This window comes from Ovis aries, chromosome 4 (genome assembly GCF_016772045.2).
Source record: "Ovis aries strain OAR_USU_Benz2616 breed Rambouillet chromosome 4, ARS-UI_Ramb_v3.0, whole genome shotgun sequence".
Taxonomy (NCBI): Eukaryota; Metazoa; Chordata; class Mammalia; order Artiodactyla; family Bovidae; genus Ovis; species Ovis aries.
The window spans coordinates 26,228,402-26,242,432 of NC_056057.1; the positions used below are offsets into that span (position 1 = coordinate 26,228,402).

Sequence of the window (14,031 nt, forward strand, 5' to 3'; positions counted from 1 at the left end):
AGGTCGCTGTCACACTCTGGCCTCCGGCACCCTCCCCCACGGCCTCAGCCCCTGCCCAACTCTCCCAGGGGCCGCCCCGCCCCTCCCTTCCTGGATCCCAGCTAGCTGAGCGCATTTATTTGCATATTTCTACCTTTGTTCCCCGCCGGCGGCCAATCAGGGCGTAGGGCGAGGCGGTGGAGGGGGCTGCTGGGCGGGGCTCGGGCTTAGGCTCCCAATGCTGCGGCCGCAGGTTCCAGAGCGGGTTGGAGCAGCCGCGGGCGCGCCGCGCACTGCAGCCCCAGCCCCAGCCCAAGCCTTGGGCTCCACACTCGCAGACCGGCTGCGGCCTCGCCTTGGCTAGGCCCTGAAGGCAAGGACAAAGAGGCTGTCTGGAGGCTCCGCCGGAGCCAGATTTTACCTGCAGTTGGAAACACAGGCTTCAAGATGGTTTGCGGGGGCTTCGCGTGTTCCAAGAACTGCCTGTGCGCGCTCAACCTGCTCTACACAGTGAGTATCCCGAGCCCGTTTCTTTTCGCCTGGGGGCTTTGCACCTGCTCGGGTGCTCCGTGGCCACTTCCTCCGGCCCCCTCTTCCCGTCTTCCCACGCTCTGCGCCCCCGGCTTCGCCATCGGTCTCCGCCGGGGACCAGGAGCCGGCGACTGTCGCAGTCTCTTCCTTTCATTGTGAAGCCGCCGTCTTTCTGGCTCGGTGGCCGCGCGTCCCTGCCCTACTGCTCTACCCCGCCCCCTCATCCACCGCCTTGTTTTTCAGTCATTTGACCAGACATCTCCACTTTGCCATCCTCATTATCCGTTCCGCAACTCGCTCTTGGCTCCCAGCCGCCTCTGGGGCGAATTTGGAGGCGAGAGAGCAGCCTCGGATTTGAAGACAGTTTTGCAAAAATAGCGTGATCAGAAACTGACAAGGCGGCTTATGGATGGTGTACGCCGTGTTCAGCCCTACGTGTGCCTGTGATTTTCATTGAGGCCACCGAGTAGGTTCACAGGATATCCGCAGCTTCCGAAGTTTGTTTCGTGCTTACTTAAAGGAATGTCTTTGGGGGAGGTGTGTGGGGGGAGGGGGGTAGTTCTGCTTATACCTGATGCTTTTTCCATGTGTCCCCCGTTACCAATAGCCTAACTCCATTTTAAGCGAAAGCCTCCGGTAAATAAGCGAGCCTCCACCGAAATTGTTCTTTCCCTGCCAACCAGCTTGGGCTTTTTAGTTTTAACCCTGCCGTCCGTATCTTTGTAATTTTTGAGGGGCAATTCTGGATGAACAGGAGGATGGGAGAGGAGGTTGCCATTTATCGAGTAACTCCCACGTCCCAGATGTTACATACCCTATTTTGTTCCTTTTTCTGACAATCATCCGAGGCAGGGGGGCTTGTGTAAATTTTATACATAAGGTGATAGACCAGAAAGGGCTTTAATAAGTTTACAGAGTTGGTAGTTGGAGAGTCAGGAGTGGAAACCCGGCTGTGGGATCCAGATCTTTCTGCAGGCTTCTTTACTAGGTGAGAGAAACTTCGACTTGTGTCGTCATGCCTCTATCATAGTCTTGCTCCTTTCTATAAATACACCTGGTGTTTTTTGCAGCACCCACCCTGAAAACAAACCCAGCTCCTCTTCATTAGCTGAGAGCTAGGCCATCTGTGTAAGCTTAGGTTACCTCCTCAGAGTGGGGAGACTGCCTTGTGGTCACCAACAGGAGAGAGAGCTGGGTCATTTGACTATTACTGTTCCTGTGTATGTGAACGTGATTGCAAAGCTTTGAAAACAAGATATAAAGAAGCATATGTTAAAGAAACATAAATGGTGTAAAGTATGTTTTTCCGGCTAGTTTGTGTGTCTTAGTAGGAATTTAATCAACATGTCACTAATGATAAACTTAGGAAAAATTCTGGAACACCTGGTGATTCAGCTCCTTGTAATTGGAGGTCCATGTCAAATTTCAGATCAGAATTCACCTTTGTGTTCCCTGAAGCATGCCTATCACTTTGATTGTTTATTAAGTAAATACATTCTGACCGGTTCTCCAGGTATTTTCTTTTATTAGCCTGAATGGCCTGCTTAGAACTTCATATTCCCCACTTTATGCTCTGACTTCTGCCCTCTCCCCCTCATGATTTAGTCACCTGTTCACCAGATATTTCACCTTATAGTATCTGCTTACGTACATAGAATATCTACGTACTTGATTGAGCGGTCTATATAGATTAATGTGCCATAGGCAAATTATTATTAAATCTAGTTCTCTTGCTTTCCAGATATGTCATTTCTAGCTGTGTCTACGGTGGTATCAGGAGAGCAAGGAGAAAGGTGATTCTGAAGGAACATGCTAAGACTATTATGTGTGTGTGTTCTTAGTTTCTCAGTCATGTCTGACTCTGCGACCCCATGGACTGCAGCCTGCCAGTCTCCATGGGGCCTCTCTAGGCCAGAATACTGCAGTGGGTTGCTGTGCCCTCCTCCAGGGGAACTTCCCAACCCAGGGATCGAACCCAGGTCCCCCACATTGCAGGTGGATTCTTCACAGACTGAGCCACGAGGGAAGCCGTAAGACTTTCGTTATCTGTCCAACCTTCAAAGTGCATTGACCTTCAAAGGGCATTCTATTGTTTTATAATAGCTATATGGTAAAACGTAATTAATTGGGAATTCATAGGACTGTACAAATGGTTAGCTTTTTAAATCTAAGGCTTTTTAGAGAAAGGATATTTCTTGAATTAATGTCTACTGCTTATAAACTGTGAACAAGTTTAGATGAGTTCGGCAATTTAAATTGGAAACAAATGAAAGGTTAACCTTGAACCAAGTCTTAAATAGATGCTGAAAATGTACCGCTGCTATTATTTAGATTCTGTATCTTTCCTGGTCTCTCCTCATCATTTTAAGATGGGGCATGTGAAGTGGTTGGGTACAGGGTAAAGGCTGAAGACTTGGGAGACGTTTCTTTTTAAGACATAAAGAGGAGGACCCCTTAGAGGTTTCAGTTCCACCTGGATTACTGCTTCTGGAATAAACTCTAAGTTGTGGGATTAGACCTGAGATTATTTCTAAAAGTGTTGTTGAAGCCTACATTGAATATGGAAGTGGCAAGTGTAAAGGCCACAGCCTGCTTTGAGAGTCATCACTCTGTTTCTTGAAGTATTTTCTTGAGGAACTTAGGACTCAATCAGCCTATTTACAGAGAAGGCAATGGCGACCCACTCCAGTACTCTTGCCTGGAAAATCCCATGGACAGAGGAGCCTGGTAGGCTGCAGTCCATGGGGCTGCTAAGAGTGGGACACAACTGAGCAACTTCCCTTTCACTTTTCACTTTCATGCATTGGAGAAGGAAATGGCAACCCACTCCAGTGTTCTTGCCTGGAAAATCCCAGGGATGGGGGAGCCTGGTGGGCTGCCATCTATGGGGTCACAGAGAGTCGGACACGACTGTAGCGACTTAGCAGCAGCAGCCTGTTTACTTGCCCAGTGCAGTTTACATGTGCAGGTGGCCTGCTAATGGCTTTGAGACTAGAGCAGAACTGGTGATCAGTCTGAAAAGCCTGTCATTAAATTGGTTGGATGGAACATCCTCCTAACTTGTCATGGATTTGTGATCACTAGCCAAAGGTGTGGTTGAGTTTTGTTGTTGTTTATGGTTTGGTTGTTTCAATTAATAGAATCCCTTGTACTGCACATCCCAGGTAGCTCCAATGGTAAAGAATCTGCCTGCCAATGCAGGAGACACAAGAGACGCAGGATCGATCCCTGGGTCGGGAAGATATCCCCTGGAGAAGGGAATGCCAACCCACTTCAGTATTCTTGCCTGGGAAATCCCTTGGACAGAGGAGCCTGGCTGGCTGCAGTCCATGTGGTGGCAAAAGTTACGACTACTATTTACGACTAAGTGCATCTACACACATGCTTGTACTGAACAGTTTTACATTAGTGTAGTGAATACTAATAAAGTGTCAGACTTTATTTTTTTGGGCTCCAAAATCACTGCAGATGGTGATTGCAGCCATGAAATTAAAAGAGGCTTACTCCTTGGAAGGAAACTTATGACCAACCAAGACAGCATATTAAAAAGCAGAGACATTACTTTGCCAACAAAGGTCCGTCTAGTCGAGGCTATGGTTTTTCCAGTGGTCATGTATGGATGTGAGAGTTGGACTGTGAAGAAAGCCGAATGCCGAAGAATTGATGCTTTTGAACTGTGGTGTTGGAGAAGACTCTTGAGAGTCCCTTGGACTGCAGGGAGATCCAACCAGTCCATTCTAAAGGAGATCAGTTCTGGATCCTAGGTGTTCATTGGAAGGACTGATGCTGAAGCTGAAACTCCAATACTTTGGCTACCTGATGTGAAGAGCTGACTCATTTGAAAAGACCCTGATGCTGGGGATTAGGGGCAGGAGGAGAAGGGGATGACAGAGGATGAGATGGCTGGATGGCATCACTGACTCGATGGACGTGAGCGTGAGTGAACTCCGGGAGTTGGTGATGGGCAGGGAGGCCTGGCATGCTGCAGTTCATGGGGTCGCAAAGAGTCAGACATGACTGAGGGACTGAACTGAACTGAGTGAATATCAAGTTTATAGATACGGGAGGAAAGGCAGAAGCAATGGTTTATTCATGTACCTTCATGATATCATATGAGTGACTTGCTCTGGAACTTTCTCCATTTGAAGAAGCAATGTTTCTTCACTCACCAGATACTTATTGAGTGTCTACTGTGTGCAGGGCATTGTTCTCAGTTTGGGAATACAGCAGTGAGCCAAATGACTTTGAAATAAGCATGCCTTATCAATCCTCTTTTTCATTCACTATCTTTTCTACGTATGATCTCAAGAGTTTTCTTCAGTCAATAAACGTTTCCCCATTGTGTGTATTCTGCTGAGAACTGTAGGAAATAATAAACACACACAAAGGCAAGTACCTCCTCAGTGAAGACAAGATCTAGTTAGGATTTATGAGGTGGGAAAATGAATGCTATGTAAAGGAAGGACTGACTTTAGGAGCCATAAAATTTAGGACTAAGGGAGATCCTTGTCGGATAGAGAAAGTATGATTGAATTGGGGAAGTGTGGAGATAGCTCAGGTCTTTCGGATACTGTTCAGAATATAGATAAAATGAAAACTGCTTTAGAAAAATGGTCTATTTTATTTTTAATAGTTTATTTTAAAATAATTTTGATTGAAAATATTTTGGTAAAAAAGTGAAAAGCAGCTTTTAAAAATTATTCCTAGTTTTTTGATGGGGAATTTTAGGAAGTATGAGGTAAGTGTTATCTTAAAATATGTAACATTTTGAAGATTTATATCTCCTGCTTCTCAAGCAGAGAAGAAAAAACTTCTAGGAATTGGACTGCTAGTTATAATGTGTGTGTGTGTGTGTGTGTGTGTGTGTGTGTGTGTATGAATAGTTTTAATTAAGAATGTAAGAACAGAAAATAACTTGTAGTCTTTAAATGAGAAGGGTCATTTCAGAAGTTTCAGTTTTGTTTCTTTTTCTAAATTTGTTCTCCTAAAATCTAAGTTTGTTTCTATTAATATATATGTATATATATTTTTTCCAATACCTTGGGTTGCTTTGGGGAAAAAAACCTCTGTTCAGTCAAAAATCATACCTGTTTACATCCGTTGTAAAATATATGTTTATTTGCATTTTAAGTGTCTCTGAAATTGAAATTGTCTTAAAATAGATAAAACATAGCAGATAAAATACATATATTTGGACAGTCTATGGAGAGAAGAACTAGATTCAGGAAGAGAACCTAAGTTTGAATTTCAACTTTACAGCTTGCTTGGAATTTAACTTCAGGCAAATGTCTCCATGAGTTTTTCATTTATTGACTGGTGGATGATATTTTTCATTTTTCCCTAGAGGAGTTAAATTTCAGAATTACAAATCTATATGTTATAATGAAAAGATTTTCAAGCTTTTGGGGTTTCTAACACTTACAGGCTGATATTAACTCAAGCAGGCCTACAGAGGCCAGAGTTCCTACCCTCAAAATAGTGATACTAATCCTTCAGTTGTAAGAAAAAAAAATGGCTGAGGTATGGTGAGTATAAAGATGGAATGACTTACCTGTACATTATTTTGAGTCCTATTCTGGTCATTGGAGGGCCGGAAAAGTATAATTTTTTTCAGTCTGTGCTCTAAAATAAATGAAAACACACTAGTACTTCATCCAAAGGAAAAAAATCTACTTACTGTAATTGCCTTCAAATTACTGTATTTGCTATTTTTCAAAATTCTCATTATTTTTCAAATTATTCTTATTTAATATTTCAACATATAGTTAGATTTATGTTATTTCTCGGCACTTGTTCAAACTACTGAGTGAATTTAAAATATGTAAGTGGTTGCTGAATATTTACTTGGATTTTGAATTTAAAATGATTCACTATTTACAGAACCGAGAATTTTCACATGATGCTGTTGAGCTGGCATTTATAATTGGCCTTTGTGCCAAATATGTCTGTGAAATTTCCCAACTTTTGGTTTTAAAATAGAGTGACCCAAAGGTGCCATGTATGTCCTTTCTCATTTGAAATGAGGTTATTTTCTTTCACCAAGTTTAACAAGGTAATTAAGAGGCTTTTACAAAGAAAGAAAATTTATTTAGGGAATAGTTGTACTTCAGCCTACTTTTGAAAAGTGAGTTTTGAACATCGCAGTGGTTTGATTTTCATACAGTTTTAGGTAGTTTAAAAGTGGGCCATCATCACCTCAAACACATTTGCATTACTGGTGAGGACAGGCTAGGGTTAGTTCGCCTTCCTCCATATCCTGTTTCATCTGAATTGATCCTCCAAATTCTCTTGTCACGGAACCACGATTAAACCGAACCTCCTTGTGATAATGGATGGAAACTCCTAGAGAATAACCCAGATTCCTTAGCATGTTGTTCAGCATCTTTCACCATGTGCGTCTCGTCATGTATTCCGGCCTCAGAGGTTTCCCCAGACCTTTCGTGCTTTGTTGCCTTTCATTGCTGATCCTCTGCTCTTGACCTAGCATACCTTGCTCTGTCTTTGTAAAGTTACCCAAAGCCTCCTGTTTCTTTAGTCTGAGGGAACTGGTTCCTTAAATTTTCACTTGGGAGTTGTAACACTTGAGTGCTACCCCAGACTGATTCAATCAGGATTCAGAGCGAGGGAGGAGGCATGTCATTTTTTTGGTTAGAAAACCCTGTTTTAAAGCTTTCTAGCTAATTGTAAATTACAGTGAGGGCTGAGAGTTAGTGTTGTAAGATTTTATTTCACTTTGTCCTTTCTGTTGAGCCACTAATGCTCCATACTGTAGATCATTTGTGTTTGTTTTTTCCCACCTGTAGTTGGCGGAGATCATACCATTCTCTGTATTGCATCCTGCAGTTCCTGACATTGTTTGCTTTTAACAGAGAGCTTATGCTGTAAATAACTTCTTGAATTGAATTTGCAGAACTGGCTGCTCCCTATTCGCCAGAGGTAATACATACCTAATGAAAACTTGCATAAACATGGCAACTTGATCAAAAGCAAATCTAGAAGACAAGCAAATATTTTAAGACATGAAAATTAGCATTAAAATATAGTTAAAAATAATAAATATGAGTTACTTTTATCAGTCTACTATAGAATCTGTTTCTTGAAATATTATTTTCTTCTTCTCCCATTGTTGGTCAAAATCTATATGTCTGAGGTTTTTCCTGTCATATTTCCCCTGAACAAATCAACTTCCTGTAAAATTATGTTATAGTCATAGTTGTCTAGGGCTCATTATTAGTCTAATACAGTTTATTATTAACCTAGTATAAATATTATTAGATAAACCCAACTAATTTTTCTTTTATTTATTCCAATAATATTAATTGAGCATTGGCAACAGTGAGCAAAACAAACCAAAATGTCCTACCTTCATGGATCTTACATTTGAAGGGGAAGATAGGTGATAAGCAAAGAAGTAAATGTTATACATCATCAAAGTCAAAGTGTTAGTTGCTCAGTCATGTCTGACTCTTTGCAAACCCATGGACTGTAGCTCACCAGGCTCCTCTGTCCATGGGATTCTCCAGGCAAGAATCCTGGAGTGGCTTGCTATGCCCTCCTCCAGGGGATCTTCCTGACCCAGGGATCAAACCCTCATCTCTTATGTCTTCTGCATTTAGTGGGTTCTTTACCACTAACGCCACCTGGGAAAAGAAGGTTAAAAAAAAAAAAACAAGTGCTATGGAGAAAAATAGAGTGAGAAGGATGAAGCACGGACTGGGGGGAGCGTGGTGGGTAGAGGAGGATGAAAGCATATTTTTATATATGGTGGTCTGAATTTGCCTTCTCTGGAAGACACCCGTGGAACAGAAACTTGAAGGAGATGAACAGACACCTGGAAAAAGTTGGTTGAAGGAATGACTTTAAAAAGATCCTGAAGGAATATTTCTCACGTATGCAAGGGACAGAGAAGGGTCTACTAGGGCTGGGACAGAGCGAGCAAGGGGTAGGTAGAGTGGTTAAAGTTGAGTCAGAGTTTCTGGACCCAGATTGAAGGATTTGAGCTTTTACACCACAGGAAATGGGGAGCCATGGGTGGCTTTGGGCCTGGTTTTCATTTAAAAGTTTGTCTGGCTCCTGAATCGAGAACAGATTATAGATGACAAATGTGGAAGCTGTGAAACCACATGTGAGGCTATTGCAGTAATTTAAGCAAAGATGACGGAGGTTTGGACTAATAAGATAGCAAAGGAAGTAAGAGAGAGAGTCAGATTTTGAAGGCGGTGCCAATATAATTTCCTGATGGATGAGCTTGGGGTGAGAGAGAGGTCAGTCAAGCAACTGGCTGGCTGAATCTGCTATTAAAAGGAATGGGTAGACTGTGGTTGGATGGGCTTTGGAAGGCAAGTAAGGGGTTCAGTATTGGATGTGATGCCAGTTAGATACCCAGGTGGAGATGTCAGATAGCGGGTAGACTAATAATGATGGAGTTCAGGGGAGAGGAATAGCTGGAGGTTTATACTCAGCAAGTCATAATTGTAGAGAGTAGTATTTAGCATTGCTTCTGGATGAAATCAACCAGTTATGGAGGAGAGGTAGAGAAGGGTAGTGATCCATGAATTGAACCAAGGACTCTGTTACAGTAACAGTTTTGGGAGATGAGCAGCCAGCAAAGGAGCCTGAGAAGGAATGGTTGGTCAGGTAGGAGGAAAACCTGGTTGAGGCAGGTGCACCCTGTTTTAAAGAGGCAGAGTTGAGCATCTGTGTCAGATGCTGCTCAGACATGATTCTTAAGTTGATCAATGAAGAAGTCATTGAAAAAAGCAATTGCCCTTTTATTTTGTCACGTTAGGCTGTATGCCCCTCAACAATAAGGACCTTGTCCCAATCACTTCTGCCTTCCTGAATGCTTAGAACCTCCTTAGCATATGGTTGGCATCTAGTATATTGAATGGAGGGGTCAGTGCAGGGCTGTTTTGCCCATAACTCTGCTTCTTGTCTCCCAGAACCGTTCTGAAGAAGGAGGATGTAAGTTGTGGTGGAAACTTTGTGGGTGGCTGTGAGAGCTACTTTAAACTAGTTATCCTTGGAAGATGGCAAGTCAGGATCCCTTACTTTTGAATCTATTTATATAATTTCTCCCCGGCAGATAACATATATGCGATCCGTTTTGTGCCCTGTAAGTATAAACCAGTGTGCTTGGCACCAAGGAGAACGTAGAGAAGAAAACCGTGACAAAAGACACGTCAGCCTTCGTTGTGTCATTTAAGGAATGAAAATGAAATGAAGAATTGAGGTCTTGGCTTCAGCGCTAAGTGTCTGGATATTGCAAAATACTTAACATTTAGCTGAGCGTTTTGCAATGTGCAGACTTTTAATAGAATCTTCAAATCTGTGTCCAGATGTTTGGCATCAGAGAAATACATGCTCAGTCATCACAAAATTGTTCTTCAGTTGTCCACATTAGGCAGAAGTTCAGAGGGAGAATTCAGCGTCAAGTGTAATTCCTCATTCTGACTGTTGGAGCATGGAGAGGGAGAGTTCTGGGGCCTTAGTTTCTATGTATCTGTGGATGCCACGTTGCATTTTGGTGGTATAGTCCCTGTAAATCTTATTACCACTTTAAGTTTCTTACCCTCCAATATCATCATGACCTCTCTCTTGCTCTAGTGCTGACAGAACATTTTTGAATAATTTAACTACAGAGTTGCATCCAGTTTTTTCAAAGGTCCTACATTCCTCTTTCATCCTCAGAGCAATTCACTTACCCTGATAGAGTTTGGATGCTCAAAAAAATGTAGGGGGTCTAGAAATGATTCAGGACTCTCTTGTTTCTACAATGTGGTGGATATTTGATGAAAGAATGAAGCTCTTTTATAGATTGTATAGAGATAGAATAATCTAGAAGATCATTAAGCTGGATTTCTTCCTCCCAACTATTGATTAGATTTGGCAGTAAGCATCTCTAATGCATAATAAGCGAGATCATGAGCTCTTTTAGGACAGCAGGATATTTTGAGTACCTCTCCTGTACCAGGCACTTAGCCAGGTGCTAGGAGTATCAGGGTACCGTGTGCTATGCCTGTATGGCACTCAAAGTGGAGAGCACTCATTAGAAGAATGCAGAGTATGGCTGGACGTGGGGAGAAGTGGCTAATGAATTACCTCTAGACATCCAGACCCTTCACACCCTTGTATTTGTTAGTCTGGGTGTGTGTGCTTAGTTGCTTCAGTCGTGTCTGACTCTTTGTGACCCCATGGACTGTAGCCCGCCAGACTTCTCTGTCCATGGGATTCTCCAGGCAAGAATACTGGAGTGGGTTGCCATGCCTGACTCCAGGGGATCTTCTCAGCCCAGGAATTGAACCCTCATCTCCTGTGTCTCCTGCATTGCAGGCAGATTCTCTATCTCTGAGCCCCTGAGGAAGCCCCCAGTTAGCCTGGGATTTGGAAACAAAAATTAGTTAGCATGGGCATGACCTGATCTTATCGGCTTTGAGGACCACCATATTAGGAGTAGAGTCCAGAGGCAGCCAACAGAAACCCAGCTGCTCTGCTTCATATAATAATTAAGCTTTATTGTCTTCATGTAGCAAGATGTCTAGAAGGAGGTAGTCTAGAACCAGTGTACCTTGTAAGCATGTTATCAACGTCCCAGTCTTCCTCTGTCATCCTGGCCTACCATCCTTGGTGTGTGACTTTCTTCCTTGTCACCCAGTTACATTTGCAACTTTCCATGTAAGGTTTTGTTCCATGCTGGAAAAAGGATGATGCTGTAAAATGCTTTTCCTTATAAAACTGTGTGTGAGTGAGAGAGAACAGTTCTATTGAGGTATTAATGGAATACAATAAGCTGCATGTATTTAAAGTATAAATGAGATAAAGTTGTGACACACGTGACCTGTCAACCCTTCATCATATTCAAAACTTTGCACATAGCCCCCCCAGATTTCCTTATCCTTCTTTGTAATCACTCTTTTCTGTCGCATAACCTTTGGTCCCAATTTACAGGCAACCACTGACCTGCTCAGCAGTAAAGTTGAGGCTGGAGTTCAGGCCTGGGGAGGGTGTGAGCAGGAGATGATGGCCTAGGACATTTCTCTGGCTCATTTCTCTGATTCCCTTTTTGTTTGGTCCCAAAAGGAACCAGTTTCAGAGAGGTCTTTAGGCTTAAAGGGAGTACTCATATTTTTTTTTAAAAGCCCATTGACAAAGTGAAGGATTTAGAGTTAGTTTAGGTTGGGAAGGTGGTCACAGTAGGGAAGGTAGACAGTCACTGCAAGTTTGCAAGTATTAAAAAGTTACGATATTCTCCAAAGAAGACATACGGATGGCTAACAAACACATGAAAAGATGCTCAACATCACTCATTATTAGAGAAATGCAAATCAAAACCACAATGAGGTACCACTTCACACCAGTCAGAATGGCTGCGATCCAAAAATCTGCAAGCAATAAATGCTGGAGAGGGTGTGGAGAAAAGGGAACCCTCCTACACTGTTGGTGGGAATGCAAACTAGTACAGCCACTATGGAGAACAGTGTGGAGATTCCTTAAAAAATTGCAAATAGAACTACCTTATGACCCAGCAATCCCACTTCTGGGCATACACACCGAGGAAACCAGAATGGAAAGAGACACATGTACCCCAATGTTCATCGCAGCACTGTTTATAATAGCCAGGACATGGAAACAACCTAGATGTCCATCAGCTGATGAATGGATAAAAAAGCTTTGGTACATATACACAATGGAGTATTACTCAGCCGTTAAAAAGAATTCATTTGAATCAGTTCTGATGAGATGGATGAAACTGGAGCCGATTATACAGAGTGAAGTAAGCCAGAAAGAAAAACACCAATACAGTATACTAACACATATATATGGAATTTAGGAAGATGGCAATGACGACCCTGTATGCAAGACAGGGAAAGAGACACAGATGTGTATAACGGACTTTTGGACTCAGAGGGAGAGGGAGAGGGTGGGATGATTTGGGAGAATGACATTCTAACATGTATACTATCATGTGAATTGAATCGCCAGTCTATGTCTGACGCAGGATGCAGCATGCTTGGGGCTGGTGCATGGGGATGACCCAGAAAGATGTTATGGGGAGGGAGGTGGGAGGGGGGTTCATGTTTGGGAATGCATGTAAGAATTAAAGATTTTAAAATTTAAAAAATAAAAAACTAAAAAAAAAAAATTAAAAAAAAAAGTTACGATAAACATTTGCAAGATGAAGCTTGTGTTAGGTTGAATTCTCTATAAGTTATAAATGAACTTAATGTGTTTGCAAGATAGCACAAACTCCTAAAAGGATATAATTGGGAGATTCAGCGATTATATCATCAAGTATGGCTGGATCAAGGGGCTCAAAAAAGGTCAGAACTCTTGCTCCTTCCGTCCGCTTCTCAGCTCAGCTTGCCTCTGCATAGGTTCTTTTTGAGGCCAGAACTTTCTGTGTATAAGACAAGCCATTGCCAGAATCAATTTTAATTGTCCTTATTTTGCTCTTTCAATATCCCTGTGTTATCATACGGGACATACTAGTTAACCATGTTGGTTTATGGGCCCAATCCATGGACCAACCACTGTGAGCAAGAGGATGAGTAACCATGACTGCTACTAGCATTGGCTGGAGAGGGCCAGTGAGATGCCAGGATTAAGAGTTTTATAAGAAATATATGTGCTGGTTGTAAAAACCCCATATGTCCCCTACAGAGATCCTTTGTCCTCTGAGCAGGAATTTGCCTGAATCTTCTTAATTCTAGAATGTTCTAGCAACTTCTTCATCATTTGAAAGGCTTGCTCTAGAAGGAAATGGCAACCCACTCCAGTGTTCTTGTCTGGAGAATCCCATGGACAGAGGAGCCTAGTGGGCCACGGTCCACGGTATTGTAAGGAGTGAGAGACCAACAGTTTCAGTTTCAGTGGTTTAATGCCTCAACACCTACTCACACTAGATTATGAAGAACATTATGCATGAGATTTCTGCTGAGTGGCATTGTATGTTATCAATCCAAAAAAGTGCATAAATGCATATCTACTAGTTTTAAGCAATTTTATTTGCTAGAATGATCTCGGAGATAAGGACTCTTTATCCTGGGTAGAATTTTTTGCTCCCCTACTCCAGGCAATGAATGCACTGTGAACTTGTATATGAATGTCAGCATATGTGACAAATTCTCCAGGTTGGGTTAAAGAAAATAAGCACGAAATCAGTAAGCCGGGATTTGGTAGTTGATTAGCAGCAAAGCTGTATGAGTGAGGACCTTACTATTGGTTTATAACTGTGCAACCAGGTCTGCTAGGGTTAAGGACATGCTAATTAAACCCATATCGATCTGGCTGTGAAGCAAGACGTACAATTTCTTATGCATTATAATATTGTCTTTGCCGTTATATCTCAGTGTTAAAAGTGACCTGTGTTGCTGTGATGACCTATGACGTAGGCACTGTGTCCAGTAGGCACTATGATACAGTCCTACCGGGATAAAAAAAATGCACCAGACAGGAAGTTTGCCCCAGTTCTGCCTCTGTCACCAAGCCTGTCGTTTTGCTACTTGGATTATTCACCTGTAA

The 14,031-nt window shown here is 42.4% G+C and overlaps 1 protein-coding gene across 1 annotated transcript in view; it reads left to right on the forward strand.

Annotated features, from left to right (window-relative positions):
- The first annotated feature begins 237 nt into the window (after positions 1-237).
- TSPAN13 (tetraspanin 13) overlaps positions 238-14,031 on the forward strand; it is a 38,376-nt gene continuing 24,582 nt past the window's right edge. Inside the window, exon 1 of the mRNA XM_004007771.5 lies at positions 238-489. Within this exon, the coding sequence (XP_004007820.1) occupies positions 427-489 (63 nt within the window). The 5' untranslated portion in view covers positions 238-426. The remainder of the gene's footprint in view (positions 490-14,031) is intronic.